At 41.5% G+C, this 17740-nt stretch overlaps 1 protein-coding gene across 5 annotated transcripts in view; it reads right to left on the bottom strand.

Moving 5' to 3' along the window:
• Nucleotides 1-17740, bottom strand: part of UBR2 (ubiquitin protein ligase E3 component n-recognin 2) — a 106114-nt gene that overhangs the window by 18835 nt on the left and 69539 nt on the right. For 4 of the 5 annotated variants that reach the window (XM_073339013.2, XM_073339011.2, XM_073339015.2 and 1 more), the window contains 6 exons: nucleotides 16928-17037; nucleotides 16567-16647; nucleotides 9834-10015; nucleotides 7985-8184; nucleotides 4833-4926; nucleotides 3162-3323 (listed from right to left, as the gene is read on the bottom strand). In XM_073339013.2, the coding sequence (XP_073195114.1) occupies nucleotides 3162-3323; nucleotides 4833-4926; nucleotides 7985-8184; nucleotides 9834-10015; nucleotides 16567-16647; nucleotides 16928-17037 (829 nt within the window). Of the gene's footprint in view, nucleotides 1-3161; nucleotides 3324-4832; nucleotides 4927-6807; nucleotides 6890-7984; nucleotides 8185-9833; nucleotides 10016-16566; nucleotides 16648-16927; nucleotides 17038-17740 lie in introns of those variants that run through there. The other variant, XM_073339016.2, reaches the window with a different exon arrangement.

Here is a 17740-nt window from a genome sequence, read left to right as displayed (position 1 = left end):
CACTGCCCCTGTAAAATGTACTTGCCATGAGAAATAAGACAGCATTCAAGGAGGGGGACGGACGACAACTAATCCACATGACAGTTTGCGTGTGGTGGATTCTACTCTGGCAGAGCAAATCTCTTTAATGCAGCTCTGACCTCTTAATCTGATAATGATTGATGTTTACTCAACTACAGGTTCTGCCATGTGCCACTGTGCTACACAGATCTTTTACATTAAATATCTTTCCTATGAACCCAATCTAAAATTTATCAGGATACCATTAAAAATGTTTATTATATTCCAGAACTTGGGTTACTGAAGAGAGTTTTGAATTTATATGTGCGTCTATGCAGGCAATAGAAATTTTCAATAGATAATGACCAAAACAATAAAATATTTATGGATTTCACAAAGAGAACTTGCTTTATGAAATGTCTTTGAATAAAAGTGACTGTATGTAAATATTTTTTTTTCCCATGGTCACAAAACTATTACAAAGGCTAACAGATAAGCAGTACAGTAATCTACAAAAAAGTCACCCTTAATCTTTTTAGTTTTATCTGCTTTGACAATATTCGACCTGGAGAAACTAGACAATTCATTGTTACGTGGAGACAGTACACTACAACAGAAACAGACATACTGAAGAAAACTGTATTCATGTGTTCCACTGATAGCTAAGATCTGGTCAAAATAGTTAAGACCAAAGCAGACTGTGAAGAACTTCAAAAAGATCTCACAAAAATAAGTGATTGGGCAACAAAATGGCAAATGAAATTTAATGTGGATAAATGTAAAAAATAACCCCAACTATACATACAATATGATAGGGGTTAATTTAGCTGCAACTAATCAGGAGAAAGATCTTGGAGTCATCGTGGATAGTTCTCCGAAGACGTCAATGCAATGTGCAATGGCAGTCAAAAAAGCAAACGGGATGTTAAGAATCATTAAAAAAGGGATAGAGAATAAGATGGAGAATATCTTATTGCCCTTATATAAATCCATGGTACGCCCATATCTTGAATACTGCGTACAGATGTGGTCCCCTCATCTCAGAAAAGATATACTGGCAACTAAAATGATTAGGGGTTTGAAACGGGTCCCAGATGAGGAGAGATTAAAGAGGTTAGGACTTTTCAGCTTGGAAAAGAGGAGACTAAGGAGGGATATAATAGAGGTATATAAAATCATGAGTGGTGTGGAGAAAGTGAATAAGGAAAAGTTATTTACTTGTTCCCATAAGAACTAGGGGCCACCAAATGAAATTAATGGGTAGCAAGTTTAAAACAAATAAAAGGAAGTTCTTCTTCACTCAGCACACAGTCAACCTGTGGAACGTCTTGCCTGGAGAGGTTGTGAAGAAGGCTAGGACTATAACAGGGTTTAAAAGAGAACTGAATAAATTCATGGAGGTTAAGTCCATTAATGGCTATTAGCCAGGATGGGTAAGGAACGGTGTCCCTAGCTTCTGTTTGTCAGAGGGTGGAGATGGATGGCAGGCGAGAGATCACTTGATCATTACCTGTTAGGTTCACTCCCTCTGGGGCACCTGGCATTGGCCACGGTCGGTAGACAGGATCCTGGGCTGGATGGACCTTTGGTCTGACCCAGTATGGCCATTCTTATGTTCTTCCACAGCACTAATGCAAGATTTAGTTTTATCATACAGAGGCACATTGATGCCGTCAGTTACTATTATTAGTAACTTATAACAACTTAGCAGACCACAAAGTTTCTGTACTATCTACAAAGACCTTAAGAATTGTAGGTTTGTGACAGGGTGCTGGGCACCAACAGGTGAGCCAGCACTCTGGTCACTGCAACTCTAATTAATTACTCTAGAAGAGATCTTATTAAGAAAAGCTGTGCCTAATTGATGGGTTGAGGAGAACTAAGAGGCTAATTAAGCCATTACACAGATGATACAAGAGGCACAAGATGGAAGTGGAGACGCAAGTGGAGGATCACTCTCCTCTGCTTGCCTAAGGAGAAGAGGGCTCCCTTGACTATAGGAGTAAGGCTATATATTGTATAAGGATGGTGGAACCTAATATTGTAAATAAACTGCACCGGGTGTTTTATCAGCAAAAAGGTCTCTGAGCTGTTCATGGACTTGAGCAGAGGCAAGAGCAAGTGAGCCCTGCCACATGGTTGACAAATATTTAATGTTTAAAACTTGTAATAAATTTATGTACAGGGCACCTATGTCCAAAGGTATTTGAAGTTCTTACCAAAATAATTAAAGCAAGAAGCCACGATGCCCTACCCACCAAAATAATGGAATTGGTACATATGATTTAACAAGAATAAATTCAAGTTGTTTTGGAGGTCTGCTTTCTGACTGAGGAAAATCCTTAGTGCATGTGAGATCATATTAAGTGGAAAATTCAACCTTGCACGTACACAAAAATACACACACACAGTAATGAGAGCATCTCCTTCCCTGGTAGTTGGAGGGAAAACTCCACTCCCTGGTGTGCAGAAGCAGCTAGTCTTTCCTTTCTACACCCACCTTTCCCCCAACACTCACCTTCCTCTCTGATTTTTCCTTCCTTTCCCATTCTCCCTTTACAGTCCTTCAATTTCTTTCCAGCCCTTTCCTCTCCTGCTGACTCCAATCAGTCACCCTTCCTGCCACTCTATATTCGTGATTCCTACCAATCTTCCTCTCTGCCCTCCACACATTCCTCTATCCTCACAAAATTATCCTCATTTCCCTATCCCTCTATACTCTCGTAATTTCCAAACCACAAAGCATAAGAGGCAGCTATCTTGACTGAGGGCAACCTCGTTCTAGTTTCAGATTATTAAAATAATGGGAAATGGTGAAAATTTTGAAAAGCTCAGGATTTTCACATGACAAAAACTGCTGTCCCTGAGATGAGCAACTTTTAAAAAAATATCACAAGACTCTCTATACCAAAGCGAGTTGGCAATTCTGTAGTCCATTGACTGTGTTTAATTCACATTCTAGTTTCACTGACAGCAAAGCATTTTAAAATTTGGTAGAAGTACACATGCACCTCCCAACTCTGCAAACATTTACCATCTCATCTTATGTGTAGCTCTGATAACAGGCATGTGCAGAATTGTGCCCTGATTCTTTAGATTACACAGATTTAAGAGGGGGCTTTTTCCATAGTTAACAAGGATGCTTATAAAAGCAAACTGACCTGTTAAATAAACCTCTTGGTGGAGGAAGCAGAGGAACAACAGTGTTGCTTAAACATTCACAAAGAGGGCAAAGGAATTCACCATTTTCTACATCATAACTTGTATGCACACGTAATCTCTGTTGTCTTCGTTGCTCCTTTGCTTGAACAGCATCAAAATACCTTTAGAAAACAATAATATATTAATGTTTGTCAGTAAAATAGTATTTTAATGTATGAATCAATATGTATTGACATTTTTTTCATGCTCATGTAAGAACATTATCTAAAATACAAATATTGGATATGAAAATTACATTCTTGTTGATCAAATATTATGAATTGCTAGCTCTAGCTAATTTTTCAACCAAAAATATTAGTGCAATGGACCTCAAATCACAAAGTAAGATTCTTTTCAGGTTTAAAAATCAGGATTTTCTAGATTTTTTTTTTTTAAGTAAGTTTGAAATAGACTGTAAGAAGAAGGCTTTGGGGAGAATCCTTGGCTTCAGGTTTATTCAGAAAAAAAAAATTTTTTTAGCAATAAATAGTGCCTCTTCCTTCTCTTTATGAAAATTTGTTCTCTGTTCCCAGTTTTGTTGGCCATTGCCAGGGAAACCAAAGTACCAAGACAAAGTTTTATGCAGTAATAAGTGTTCCAGAACTAAAGAATCAAAATTCCAAACATAGAACTCAATCCTGAGTGCAGGGTGGGAGTCTGCTTGCTCAGAGAAGAAGAAACAAATATTGATGTTAAGCCACTTGGGAAGTAGATTAAGCTAAATGAGAAACGGGAATTTATTCCAAAATAAGAGAATGTGTCCATATGGGAGCTTATAGTGAAATAAATATTCCAGAATAGCTCTTTTACTAAATTTCCAAGTGTAGACAAGCCCTTACATACTGCCAACTTCCACTATTCTACAAGCTCTTTTCCTGATCATAAACTGTGTTCTAATCAGGAAGCAGAAGCAATGCCTTAAAGACTTGTGACTAATCAACAAATTAATGAAGCTCAACTACTGAATACTTGCATTAAGACGTACCAGCTAAAATAGCAGTCTAGCAAATTAAAGAACAAATTCAAGGAAATACGGACATCCTACAAGCAGAAGAAAAGGCTATATTGAACAAATAAGTTATTCTCTGCAAATTATTTGCTCAACTCCAGATTAAGCAAGAATTCAAACATTTTTTTAAACATTAAAATTTAGCAATGGCTGTAAAGAACTGATCATTTCAGGATGCATATTTAATATTATGGGAATATCCTAGCATTATACAAGTACTATTTACATATGAAGGTAAGCCCTTCTGGCTTCTACAGACATTATTTAAACTTTTATCCACTCAAATTTAAAAACCGTTAAGTTGTAAACTAATTTTTTTTAGTATTAACAACATGCACATAAATTCCTCCTCTATATGACAAAATATCAAGATGACAGATGCTAAACTATCATTTCTAATAAATCTTGTTTGCAATTTAGCTATAATGGGTTCTCTCTTTTGTATCTTAGATATCTTTACTGGTCTATAACAGCCTTTATTTTAAATTATGTATTTGACATCTAATCCTTCCACTGAAGTAAACGTTAAGACTCCAACTGGTATTAGTGGGAGAAGGATTGGATCATTTATGTCTAGTTTAAAATAAAGTTCACTTCTATTAACTCTAAACATGGCAATTACCTTTGCCAACAGTGAGCGTGCATAATATGTCCACAGCTACCCGTGTGTGTTCCACATGACAGCTCTGGATGCATGAATAATGGGTCATATTTTTCTGTGTAAAAACAAACAATTTTGCATTTAAATCTTTCTATAATAAACAGATATTTATTTCTGACATTAAAATATTTACATTTGTCATTTACATGCTTTATTAAATGTTATTAAAAAAATCACCTTTTTACTAGTCCTTTGAGAAAGTCAATTTAAAGCATACTACCAATCCCTACAAATATACTTTTTAGCTAGGTCATTTGAAACACCGTTTAAAGGCTCAGTTATAAATACATAATAATTAGTTACTAAAGATGAAATCATCAAACAGGCCCTGAATTTCAGAGGCACTGAACACCAGCAGCACCCATTCAGTTTAACTGGAATTTTGGGTGCTCAGGACCCCTGGGGGGGAGGGGAGGGGAATCAGGCCTACAGAAAATTATTCATCTTCTGTAAGTGGAATAGAGAGGTATAGTACAGAAAAATGTTGTGTATTTGTATACACGTAATATAAACAGAGAATATTTAGGATGAAGCAATCCCAACCAACCAAAAATTAGCTGTACCAGAAAAGTCTTGAAACCAAAGTGTTTTTTCTGAGTTTCTCTACCAAAAAGAATCTAACAAGGAAAAAAAACCCTGTACTGAGAAATATTTTACACAGATTATTAAGGCATGTGTCACCTATGCACATTAAATGAACTGACTGCTGCCAAATGTTTAACATAAATCCAGGTATAGAACTGATATATGTACTAAAAATATATCCTCAGTGTAGTGAGAGGTTATGGCCCAGAGTGATTTCTGAGGAGGGCATAAATGGGGGAGAATTGGGAGACTCTGATGGCATGTCTATGCTGCAGGTGGGAGCTAGCATTAGCACACTAAAAACATCAACGTGGGACATTCCAGTTCAAGCTCTCAAGCCTAGAGGATAAAGTGAGTTTGAAGGCCAAAGCAGGAACATTCACATTTATACTTTTAGCATGCTAGCCTGGACCCTGCTAATGAGTCTGTATAGGCAGGCTGTGCAACTCGCTCCCACCTGCACTGCAGACATCCTCAAGCAGAAAACTATAGGAGTTTCATTGGCTGAGGCAACTGTGAAGCTGAGCTGGTAATTCTGCTCCTAACAAGCCTCCTCATGCATAGCGAAAGGTCTATTTGAAACACTGGGGCAGGCAGCTCCATTTGCCACTGTAGCTAGATATCAGCACTGCCTCTTAATTTATTATAGCATATTTTATTTCATTCATTTATTTATTTTGCCTACCAGAATGTGGGGTATTTTTGCTAGATCTTGCACTATCAGGCTTCAAGTTACACCAATAATCGGCAAAAAGAAGAGGAGTACTTGTGGCACCTTAGAGACTAACCAATTTATTTGAGCATAAGCTTTCGTGAGCTACAGCTCACTTCATTGGATGCATAAAGTGGAAAGTACAGTGAGGATAGGTTGTAGATCCTTGATAATGCGTTGGAGAGATTTTAGCTGGGGGCTGAAGGTGACGGCTAGTGGTGTTCTGTTATTTTCTTTGTTGGGCCTGTCCTATAGAAACAGACTGACAGAGCCAGAAGAGTACCCAGAAGTCACCTACTACAGGACAGGCCCAACAAAGAAAATAACAGAACGCCACTAGCCGTCACCTTCAGCCCCCAACTAAAACCCCTCCAACGTATTATCAAGGATCTACAACCTATCCTGAAGGATGACCCATCACTCTCACAAATCTTGGGAGACAGGCCAGTCCTTGCCTACAGACAGCCCCCCAACCTGAAGCAAATACTCACCAGCAACCACACACCACACAACAGAACCACTAACCCAGGAACCTATCCTTGCAACAAAGCCCGCTGCCAACTGTGCCCACATATCTATTCAGGGGGACACCATCATAGGGCCTAATCACATCAGCCACACTATCAGAGGCTCGTTCACCTGCACATCCACCAATGTGATATATGCCATCATGTGCCAGCAATGTCCCTCTGCCATGTACATTGGGCAAACTGGATAGTCTCTACGTAAAAGAATAAATGGACACAAATCACATGTCAAGAATTATAACATTCATAAACCAGTCGGAGAACACTTCAATCTCTCTGGTCACACGATTTCTGACCTCAAAGTGACTATCCTTCAACAAAAAAACTTCAAAAACAGACTCCAACGAGAGACTGCTGAATTGAAATTAATTTGCAAATTGCATACAATTAACTTAGGCTTGAATAGAGACTGGGAGTGGTTGACTCATTATACTAAGTGAAACTATTTCCCCTTGTTTATTCTTTCCCCACTCCCACTGTTCCTCAGACGGTCTTGTTAACTCCTGGAAATGTGCTGGAAATGGCCCACCTTGATTATCACTTCAAAAGGTTTTCTCTCACCCCACTCTCCTGCTGGTAATAGCTCATCTTAAGTCATCACTCTCCTTACAATGTATATTTTTTCATGGTCTGTGTGTATATATAAAATCTCCTCACTGTACTTTCCACTTTATGCATCCGATGAAGTGAGCTGTAGCTCACGAAAGCTTATGCTCAAATAAATTGGTTAGTCTCTAAGGTGCCACAAGTACTCCTTTTCTTTTTGCGAATACAGACTAACACGGCTGCTACTCTGAAACCAATAATTGGGATGGAATAAAGAAAAACGTGGGACTAACATCTGAAAGCCACTGAGGAATGGCTTGGTGTTAAACTCAAGTAACTGGAAAACATTTAATGGCTTCACATGCCCAAGCCTTTTAATAATGACTGGTATATCAGCTCCAATACATCCATATTGACCCTCTCTCATTCCCGTTACTCTACCCACGAAAATATATAGTACCTTCACCTAATACACCTCAGTTTTCAATAACTGAATTTATAACTGTGACTAGAGGAAGCGTTTTAGATATTATATTGCCTGTGTTTCCTAGCTACTACTTATGAGGCATGTCGCTAACAAAGTCAGTGAGCGTTTTGCCACTGACTACAATATCTGAACTTGCTCACAAATATATAACTAATAAGAAGGGGCACAGTGGAACACCTCTACTTCAGAATAAGAATCAGGGCAGATACAGATGATTCTTTCTGAATGTTATAGTCAAAATATGAACACAACTTACCAGGATCCTGAATAACTTTGTTCCGGTTTTTAGACAATACAGTAGATCTCTGAACAAATGCTGCCAAGACCATAGCCCTGCTGTCCACTTTAACCTCCTGCTCTTCTTGACACAATATACAGGTAACAACCTGTCTCCGTTCAGTCACTCTAGTTTGCTTTGGTCCCAAAGCTGTAAGCTTTGTATCTGAAACTGTAGGACTGGAATCAAATTATACCAGTGAGTACACTATTTGACAATTATTTAAATTAGATCATGCTTTAAGTTTTTATTAGTTTATTGGTGTAGTTTTATGTTCATTCATTTTCATTTTGTAAATAAGCAAACATTTGTCATATATTAACTCCTCACTTAACGTTGTTCCGGTTAACGTTGTTTTGTTATTAGGTTGCTGACCTATTAGAGAACATACTCCTTTGAAGTTCTTCAACGTTCTCTTATAACGTTGTTTGGCACCCCCGAGCCCGGTGCTCCAGCCTGGTAGCAGGATCCAGGCACGGGGGCTTGCCCGCTCCCCGGCTGGAGTGTCTGGCAGGTGGAGCAGGGCAAGCCCTGGTGCCCCAACCCTGCTATGTCCCTGCCTCAACCAAGCTTCGCAATCATCACTGGTGAGTACTCTATTAATTTGTTTGTTTAAAATTATTTAAAACTTATACTGTATATGTATATAATCTCTTGTCCGGTGAAAAAATTTCCCTGCAACATAATATAAATGGGGTGGGGGGGAGTTAGTTCTTATGGGGAAATTGGATTCACTTAACATCATTTCGCTTAAAGTTGCATTTTTCAAGAACATAACTAGGACGTTAAGTGAGGAGTTACTGTATATACATCCATGCACATGTCCCCAAAAACCACTGTACAACTATACATTTCAGAGAGACCTTATGTCCTCCAGATGTTAACATGAAAATATTCTTTGTTTTCTTGAAATCATATTTTAACTGTTTCCAGATTAAAATTGTAATTAAATCGTTACCATTAAGCTTGAAAGTAAAAGCTAGAGAGGTGTATGCAAATCTTAGTCTTTAGTTTGGTTTGTTTTTTAAAGTTTACAAGGAGGGGGACAATAATTTAATATCCAATTATACCTAGTAGACAGGGATCATCATTAAAGATAGCATCCAAACTCAAATACTGGAGGCTTTGGTTTTTACCCAACAACTTCTTAACAGATTGGTTTTGTTAGTTTAAGATGGCATTTTAACTCTCTTTTAATGTAGGTTTTTTAATGTTAATGGTCTATTGTTAGGTTTGGAATACTACTTTCAGGATTTCATATGTACTACCATAGAGTTTTATAAATCTTTATTCAGAGCAGATAAAACAGAAATATATAAATATAGGCCAAGCTTGTACTTTTCCCAGCTGCCCCCAACTGCTTCACAGACCAAATACCACATGGTTTCCATCTGCCAATCCCCCACAAAATACACCTTAATTTAGATCTTCAGCTGGTTACAAATAATTTTTCCCCACAAACAGATACAAGTTACTCCCACTTCCCTATGTCCAAAACAACTTTCCCTAGTATAATTAACAATTAATCATGCTGGCCACACTTCCTAACCAAGATTTTATAAGTCAGGCAGGTTTTTTTTGTCTGTTTAATTTTCTGAATCAGTCATAGATATTTAGTGCAAATTCAGCTATAATTTTAGCAGTGTGCAGGGAAAAAGTGGTCTGAAAAAGCAACAAATGGTCTGAAAGAGCTGGACAGTTGTCAACTGAGAAAAGGAAAATTTAGCTTTTGAGTTCAAATAGAAAGACCAGAAAATATTTGATTTGAAATTAACAAAAGAGATTTATCAACTCTCTCAAAGTTTTACTTAAAATATTTTCCCTTCACCTATTATCGAGTACTCTGGAGGTTGAAGTAGCTAGTTCGTCTAAAGTCTGCTGAAAGAGTTCTTTGTTCTCATCAATGAAGTGCCGCTGCATCTCAGACATCTGAGCCATGATCTTCTCTCTGCGCAGCCTGGCAATCTCAGCTTTTCGCTTCCTCTCAGCTTTGTCTTTATCTCGTGAACCCTGCAATTTTATTGTTCAGTTAATAATTTTTAAAACACATATTACAATGGACCAAAAACGGTTACTAACATTTCTGTAACTGTTGTTCTTCGAGATGTGTTGCACATGTCCATTTCAATGGAAGTGTGTGCATGTCCCCAGCAGAGTTGCTGGATTTTTTCCCCTTAGTTGTATCAGTTGGATCAGCTCTAGTTCCCCCTGGAGTAGTGTGCTCATAGCATCAGTAAAAAGGACCCTGCCAACCCCGCTCCCCTTCAGTTTCTACTTGCCAACTGCCTCAGAGAGGGGATGGAGGGTAGATTTTGGAATGGACACGTGCAACATATGTCAAAGGACCACCATTACAGAAAGGCTAGTAACCATTTTTTCTTTTTCAAGTGTTTGCACATGTCCATTCCAATGTAGGTGACTTGCAAGCAGTTGCACTGGAGGTGGGTTTGGAGATTAAGGACAGGCTGACTGGAACACACCCCAGTTGAAGCTGACATGCTCTCTGATCTGTTCTGTAATGGCGTATGGAGTCATGAACGTGTAAACTGACAACCAAGTTGCCACCCTGCAGATGTCCTGAATTGGAACTTGTGCCAAAAAAGCGGCGGAGTAGGCTTGGGACCTTGTAGAACGCACTGTAGGTTAGGCCGGGGCAGAATATCTGCGAGCTCGTAACATGCTCTGAGACACAAAGTAATCCACGATGAGATTCTCTGTACAGAAATGGGGAGACCTTTCATTCTTTCTGCTATTATAATGAACTGAGTGGATCTGTGGAATGGTTTGGTTCTTTGTATGTAAAACAGACAGGGCACACCGAATGTCCAACCAGCGGAGGCACTTCTCTATTTGCATGTGGCTTACAGCAGAACACTGACAGAAAAACTGCTGGATTGCAATGGAATTGCGAGACCTCTTTCGGAAGGAATCTCAGGTGTGGTCTCAACTGAACTTTGTCCTTGAAAAAGACGGTATATGGGGTCTCTGAGGTGAAGGCTTGGATCTCCGAAACTCGCCTGGCCAAAGTGATGGCCACCAGAAAGCCTACTTTCCAGGAGAGCTGTAACAGCGAGCATGTTGCCAGAGGGTTCAAATGGGGGTCCTGTGAGCTTTGACAGCACAAAGTTTAGGTCCCACGTGGGGGTGGGATCCCTAACCTGTAGGTATACTCTCTCCAGGCCTTTGAGAAACCAGATGACCATGAAAAGACAGACTGTGAAAAGACAGCAGTTGTCAATCTTGGGATGGAAGGCCAAGCTAGCCACTAAATGGCCCTTGACTGATAAAATGGCTAGACTTTGTTGTCCGAGCAGAAGCAGGTATCTAGAGTAAGTTGGAGGGATGACTGCAAGGACAGGACTTGATGTCAAGAACACCAGATGGAGGATCACTTCCATTTTGCCAGGTATGTGTCTCTGGTGAATGGTTTTCTACTGCCCATGAGGACCTCATGGACTTGCTCTAAGCAAACTAGCTCCTCTGGATTCAGCCATGGACCTCCCAGGCCACCAGATGAAAGGATGCGAGGTTCAAATGCTACAGCTGGCTATGACCCCAGGATATCAAGTTTGGGTTCAGCAGAAGCTGCAGTGGTATATCCATTTTCATGGCTAGAAGGATGGAGAACCAATATTGCCGGGGCTAGGATGACGACCCATGCTCAGTCCCACTTGATCTTCATCAAAACCTTGTGAATCAGTGGGATAGGAGGAAATGTATAGCACAGGTGCCTTGTACACTGTAACCAGAATGCATCTGCAAGAAAGCCTGGGCTGTGACCTCACAGGGAAAACTGGTGGCATTTCCTGTTGGTTTAGGTGCCAAACTGATCTATAAGGGGTGTCCCCCATCATTAGGGGATGTCCCTCACAATGTTTGGACAAAAAGGCCTCTCACAGTGAGAGGAGAAAGATCTGCTGAGTCCCAGGAACATAAGATGCCTCTGACTGATGGAGTGATTGATATATAGAACTCCCACAGGTGGATTGCTTCCTGGCACAGGGGGAAAGAACACACCCGGCCCTGCCTGTTTATGTAGAACATACCAATCGTATTGTCCATGAGGACTGAAATGGATCTGCCAGTCAGGTGAGGTAGAAACATTGATAGGCTAGACCCACTGCCCTAAGTTCCCTGACGCTGATGTGCAGGGAAAGCTCTTCTTGAGTACAAAGATCTTGGGTTCTGAGGGACCTCAGGTGGGCTCCCTGGCAGAGAGCCAACGCATCGCATACCAGAGACAAGGATGACTGGGTATTTGAGAAGGGTACCCCTGCACATACAATCTAGCCACCATATTAGCAAGCTGAGGACATGTACCAGAATCGTGAGCACTGAGTCCAAGTGATGGCAAGAGGGGGAGTAGACTGTGGCTAGCCAGGCTTGTAGATGTCTGAGTCAGTCTAGTGTTGTACTATATGTATGCATGACACCACGTGACCCAGGATGCTCAGGCAGTTTCGCACGGTTGTGATCCGATGACCTTGAAGAGATATTATTAGGGACATAATTGAGAGGATCCTGTCATCCAGAAGTAGAGCCCTTGCTTGCACAGAGTCGAGTAGTGCTCCAATCAACTCTATTCTCTAAACCAGAATCAAGGTGGACTTCTGGACATTTAACAGAAGGCCTAATGCTTTGAAGATCAACTGGATGAGACAGATGGCGGCCTCCATTTGAGCTCTGGACTGGCCCTTGACCCAGCCAGTTGTCAAGGTATACGAACATGGGGATTCCCTTCTTTCTGAGGAAGGCTGCTACTACCACCATGCACTTTGTGAAAACCTGCAGGGCGGTCGACAGGCTAAAAGGGAGCACCACAAACTGGTAGTGGTTTCAGTTCACTACAGACATTACCAAATGCCTGTGACCAGGAAAAACTGAAATGTGGAAGTAGGCATCCTTTAGATCGAGGACAGCATACTAATCCCTGGGATCCAGTGACGAAATGATGGAAGTCAAGGAGACCATGAAGAACCTCAGGTTCTTGAGATATCAGTTGAGATGTCACAAGTCTAGAATAGGTCTGAGACCACCTTTGGCTTTCAGAATTAGGAAATAGCGGGAACAGAACCCCTTTCCTCTCAAGTGAATAGGAACCTTCTGACAGCTCCCACCTGAAGGGGGGATTGGCTTTCTTGTTCCAACAGAAGCTTGTGAAAAGGGTCCCTGAAGAGGGAAGGGCAGGAGAGTAAAAAGGAATTGGATCATGCTGAGAACCCTGCGGTCTGAGGTGATATGGGTTCAGGCATCCAGGAAATAGGAAAGGAGGTTGGAGAACTGGGGGTAGTTAGATCCAGTACATATTGGATTGTGATGTTGACCTCAAGTGTCTCATCAAAACAGGCATTTGGACAATGCAGGTTGTCTGGGAAACGAATGTGCAGGACCTATCGAGGAAGATTGGGGAAGGGGTCTGAGCCTATATCTCCTGTTCCTCCTCCTCTGTTGATCCTGCCTGGCAGTCTGCATGAAGTAATGGCTCATCTGCCGAGGCCTATACCGCTTCCTTGAACTTGCTGGGTACATAAAGTCTCAGGGATTTCAAGGTTGTCTGGGAACCCTTAAAGCTGTGCAGTCTATCGTCTGTCTTCTCCAAGAAAAGTGAGAAGCCCTTGAATGGGAGATCTGGGATGGTCTGTTGCACTTCCTGGGGAAGCCCCCAGAACTGCAACCAAGAGCTCCTATGCGTTGAAACCGCAGTTGCCACTGACCTGGCTACAGAGTCAGCAGCATCCGGGGCAACCTGCAGAGACACTCGAGCCATGGTCTTGCCTTCCTCATTTTAGGGAGGAAAACCCCTGCCTGGGTTCCTGGGGAAATAGCTCCCCAAATTTTGCCATTGATTCCCACATATTAAAAAGTCATAGCGCCCCAGCAGGGCTTGCTGGTTAGCTATACAAAGCTGAAGGCCCCTGACAAGTTTGCGTTCTGCCCAAATAGGTCCAACTTATTAGGGTCCTTTGCTTTGGGCGTAGAACCTGGCTGTCCTGGGTGACCTAGCTCATTGGCTGCTGCGACCACCAATGACCCCGGGGGAAGTGGGGGTGTGAAAAAAGAAATTCGTATCCCTTGGCGGGGACAAAGTATTTCCGCTCTGTGAGCTTTGCCACCATTGAGAGGGAGGTAGGGGTTTGCCACAGGGCCTTAAGCAGTTCCATGAGAGCATCATGCAGCAGTAGAGCCACTCTAGAGGGGCCCGCTGGCGAAAGTATGTCCAGGAGGCCATGTGTCACCTCCTTGACCATCCTCGCTTGGACCCCTAGGTTTGAGGTTACCTGTTTCAACAGATCATGGTAAACCTTGTTATCTGGAGATGGGGAAGTCGCTGGTACCACCATGGCCTTGTCCAGGGAGGAGGAAGAGGGGGCTAATGTTGGACCAGGCACCTTGGTTGGTTCCTCAGCACCCACAGGAGCCTGCAGTGCTTTGTCCTGGGGCTTGGTGCTGTGTTCGGTACCAGAGTCCGATTCTGGGGTATCCCTGCACAGTACCGGTGGTGCCCTGGCTTCTCAAAGAAGTCCATGAGGTGGGGAAAAACCCCCAAGGGTTCCAGAAAGGCCACTGCATGGTAGTCAGACCCCACAGATATGACAGCCAGGTGCCCAGGGGTACCAAAGAACTCAGTGCTGAGGTGGGGTAAGAACGCCTGGGGAGCGGTGGGGTCGGCTGCACCGATGTGGGGGACTACAGTCCCAATTCCAAGTCTGATGACTATGAGCTGCACTGTGGAGACCAGGGCGGTGCCATGCCACTCAGTGCCGAAGAGGGTCACTGAAGAGATCTTGCCGCTGTCAGCAACTCTGAGTCATCGTTATAGGGCACTGTGGTGCCGTGGCTGCGGGTTCCTGACGGTGACGTATCAGGGACAAAGAGCAGCCTGGCATGGGTCTTGCTCTCTCCCTAGTCCTTTGGCACCAAAGATACTCCTCTTCTCTTGGTGCTAGCAGTGTTTCTTCTTGTACACCAGGGAAGATGATCAGTGCCAGGAGTCCCGGCTGATGAAGGAGCGCTCTGCACCGAGGCACTTGGTGCTGAGTCTGAGCGTGGCTCTGGGGCTGGCCTTAGGGCTACCCCATGAGTAGGATCTTCAATCGAGCAGCTCGGTCCTTCTGAATCCAGGGCTTAAGCTCCTTGCAAATTTGACAGCAGTCTTTCCTATGAGCATGCCCTAAACGCTTGAGGCAGCTCAAGTGCGGGTTTCTCAAAGGCATAGACGTACTGCACAAAGTGCAAGGCTTGAACCCTGGTGACCAAAGCATGCCTCGGCACCGGGACAGTGGACAACTCCATTATCTAAAAGTGGAGGAGCCCAAGCAATCTAGAAACTACTAAAATCTACAGGTTTCAGAGTAGCAGCCATGTTAGTCTGTATTCGCAAAAAGAAAAGGAGTACTTGTGGCACTTTAGAGACTAACCAATTTATTTGAGCATAAACTTTCGGGAGCTGTAGCTCACGAAAGCTTATGCTCAAATAAACTGGTCAGTCTCTAAGGTGCCACTAGTACTCCTTTTCTTTTTACGAAAACTACACTAACTTCTAAAACTACAATAACTATGTACACTAAAACTGAGAGAAAATCCACTAAGGGAAGTATTGCCTAGGCAATGAAAGTTCCAGCAACCGTCATGGGCAGTAAGAAGGAACTGAAGGGGAGCAGAGTCGGTAGGGACCTTTATACAAACGCTATGAGCCCGCAATGCCAGGGAGCACTAGAACCAACCAAATGTATACCACTAAGGGAAAAAATGCCAGCAACTGTGCTCGGGGCACGCACACACCTACACTGGAATGAACATGTGCAAGCACTCCGAGAACTTAATGTTACATTTCCAATTTTTAACATATTTACTTTTAAATTCCTCAGTTATTTATAAGTCACAAAAGATTATACAATCTAAATAAATAGAATGATTCTGTTTGGCTCTTATGCAGTCCTCTCATCTGTCTGGCTCATGTAAGAGACAGGCAGAATTGCAGACCATGTGTGAGTCCCAGAAGTGCAGAAGTTGCTTCATTTCTTCTCCTGTGAAGGAGGTGGGGCCATGGCACTGCTTTCCCCTCCATATAAGTTGTGCTTCCCTAAAGTACTGTGTCTTCCCAATACCCTTTACTCCAAGCCATGCCTAATGAGCACAGTCTAGACCTAAATAGGTAGGGTGATCTAATACCCTTTCACATGGAATGACCTACAGAACAGGAGAAACAATATTTCTCTCTTAAATGTCTCTGAGCAGCCTCCAAAATAGTCAGAAATAATGGAAAGAGTAGAGTCTCCAGGCCCTGCTTACCAGCTAGGGAGGCCTCAGGCAGGAAAAATGCAAACTCACTGATGAAGTTATATAGTAAGAACCCCTCCCCACAGACTGAACTAACATCTCTGTACCTAGGCTGACTAAACTACAGCTTGTGTGCCAGAATGTGAACTATATTTTTAAAAGACATATCTGCAGATTCTACCCTGATTTTAGGTCACTAATTAAAAATGTAGTCCATTGCAGTTCATGACCTGTATCTGTTTTAGTACAACTAACAACAACCTGTTGTAGCTTATTTTTACCTCTTCTATAATATTTCCTTCAGTTTCAGGCACAGGACTCGTAGAAGAGCTCTCTCTTAGTTTCTTAATGGCATTAAAAGTCTGCAACAAGAAAAATTAGTTAATTTATGGCATTTAACTAACATACAATTATTATTTGTATTATGATAGTGTATAAGGTTCCCATTCATGGACCAGAACACCACTGTGCTGGATGCTGTAAGATGAGAGGATGCAACAAACAAACTGGTGGAGGAAAGCATACGGAAACAGTGACTTTTTCTAATAATGCATTTCTAAAACCAGTCCAATTTAATTAGCTATGTATTATGAACATTTTATATCATTCATGAAAAATCCTGGAAATAAAACTCTGATTTACCTTCAGTATCCATCTGATCATGTCTTTGTGCACTTCCAGATGAGGTGCATTTTGCAAAGTTTCTAGCATAGCTAATATACTAGGGGAATTACTGGGTGCCTCTCCAGGTCCTAGAGCAAAGATATAGACAGCTATATTTAGTGTATTTGACCTGTTTATACTGGACTAAACATGTTATGTTTCAAAATAACTTCATAAGCCATCTCTAAATCCTATAGATTAAGAGATAATTTTGACCGGGTTTTCAAGACCATACACATTGTCCACTTGCCCTCTGTGCTAGCTTGGAACTGGCGCAAGGGAATGATAGAGAGAAACTTTCTGCTCACTTCAAAGCAAGAATCTTGTCAATTTAGTGACTTTACCAGATCACAGGAACTAGCTGGAAGATGCATGGGAGGGATAACAAGATACTTATATCAAATATACAGCTATCAGCCCAAAATACCCAGTGTTTGGTCATTAAGTTAAGGAGCAGGATTTAAGATTGTTGCAATATTAATTTAGTCAATTCGTAGTAAAACAAACAACAAAAAAGCTTATCAGTGGGACATTTTAGAAAAATGTAATATTAGAAAAAGATAATATTTAAAACACAAGAGGATAAATATTAAGCTTATCAGACACTACCCCTATTATTAGATATTTCAGAACCTAAACACTTATGTACATGCACATTTTCTACAACGGATTATTTTTGTAGAATTCTACACTTCTGGGGGTTTTATGCATTGAATTATATACATACAGCATTAAAGTGAATTAAAAAAGCATCTTTTAAAGTGGCCTTTTAATGCATCTCAATTCAGAAGG

The sequence above is a fragment of the Lepidochelys kempii genome, chromosome 3 (genome assembly GCF_965140285.1).
Source record: "Lepidochelys kempii isolate rLepKem1 chromosome 3, rLepKem1.hap1, whole genome shotgun sequence".
NCBI lineage: Eukaryota > Metazoa > Chordata > Testudines > Cheloniidae > Lepidochelys > Lepidochelys kempii.
Note: the sequence above shows the minus strand (reverse complement) of the source record. Positions and strands in the feature narration are given on the sequence as shown.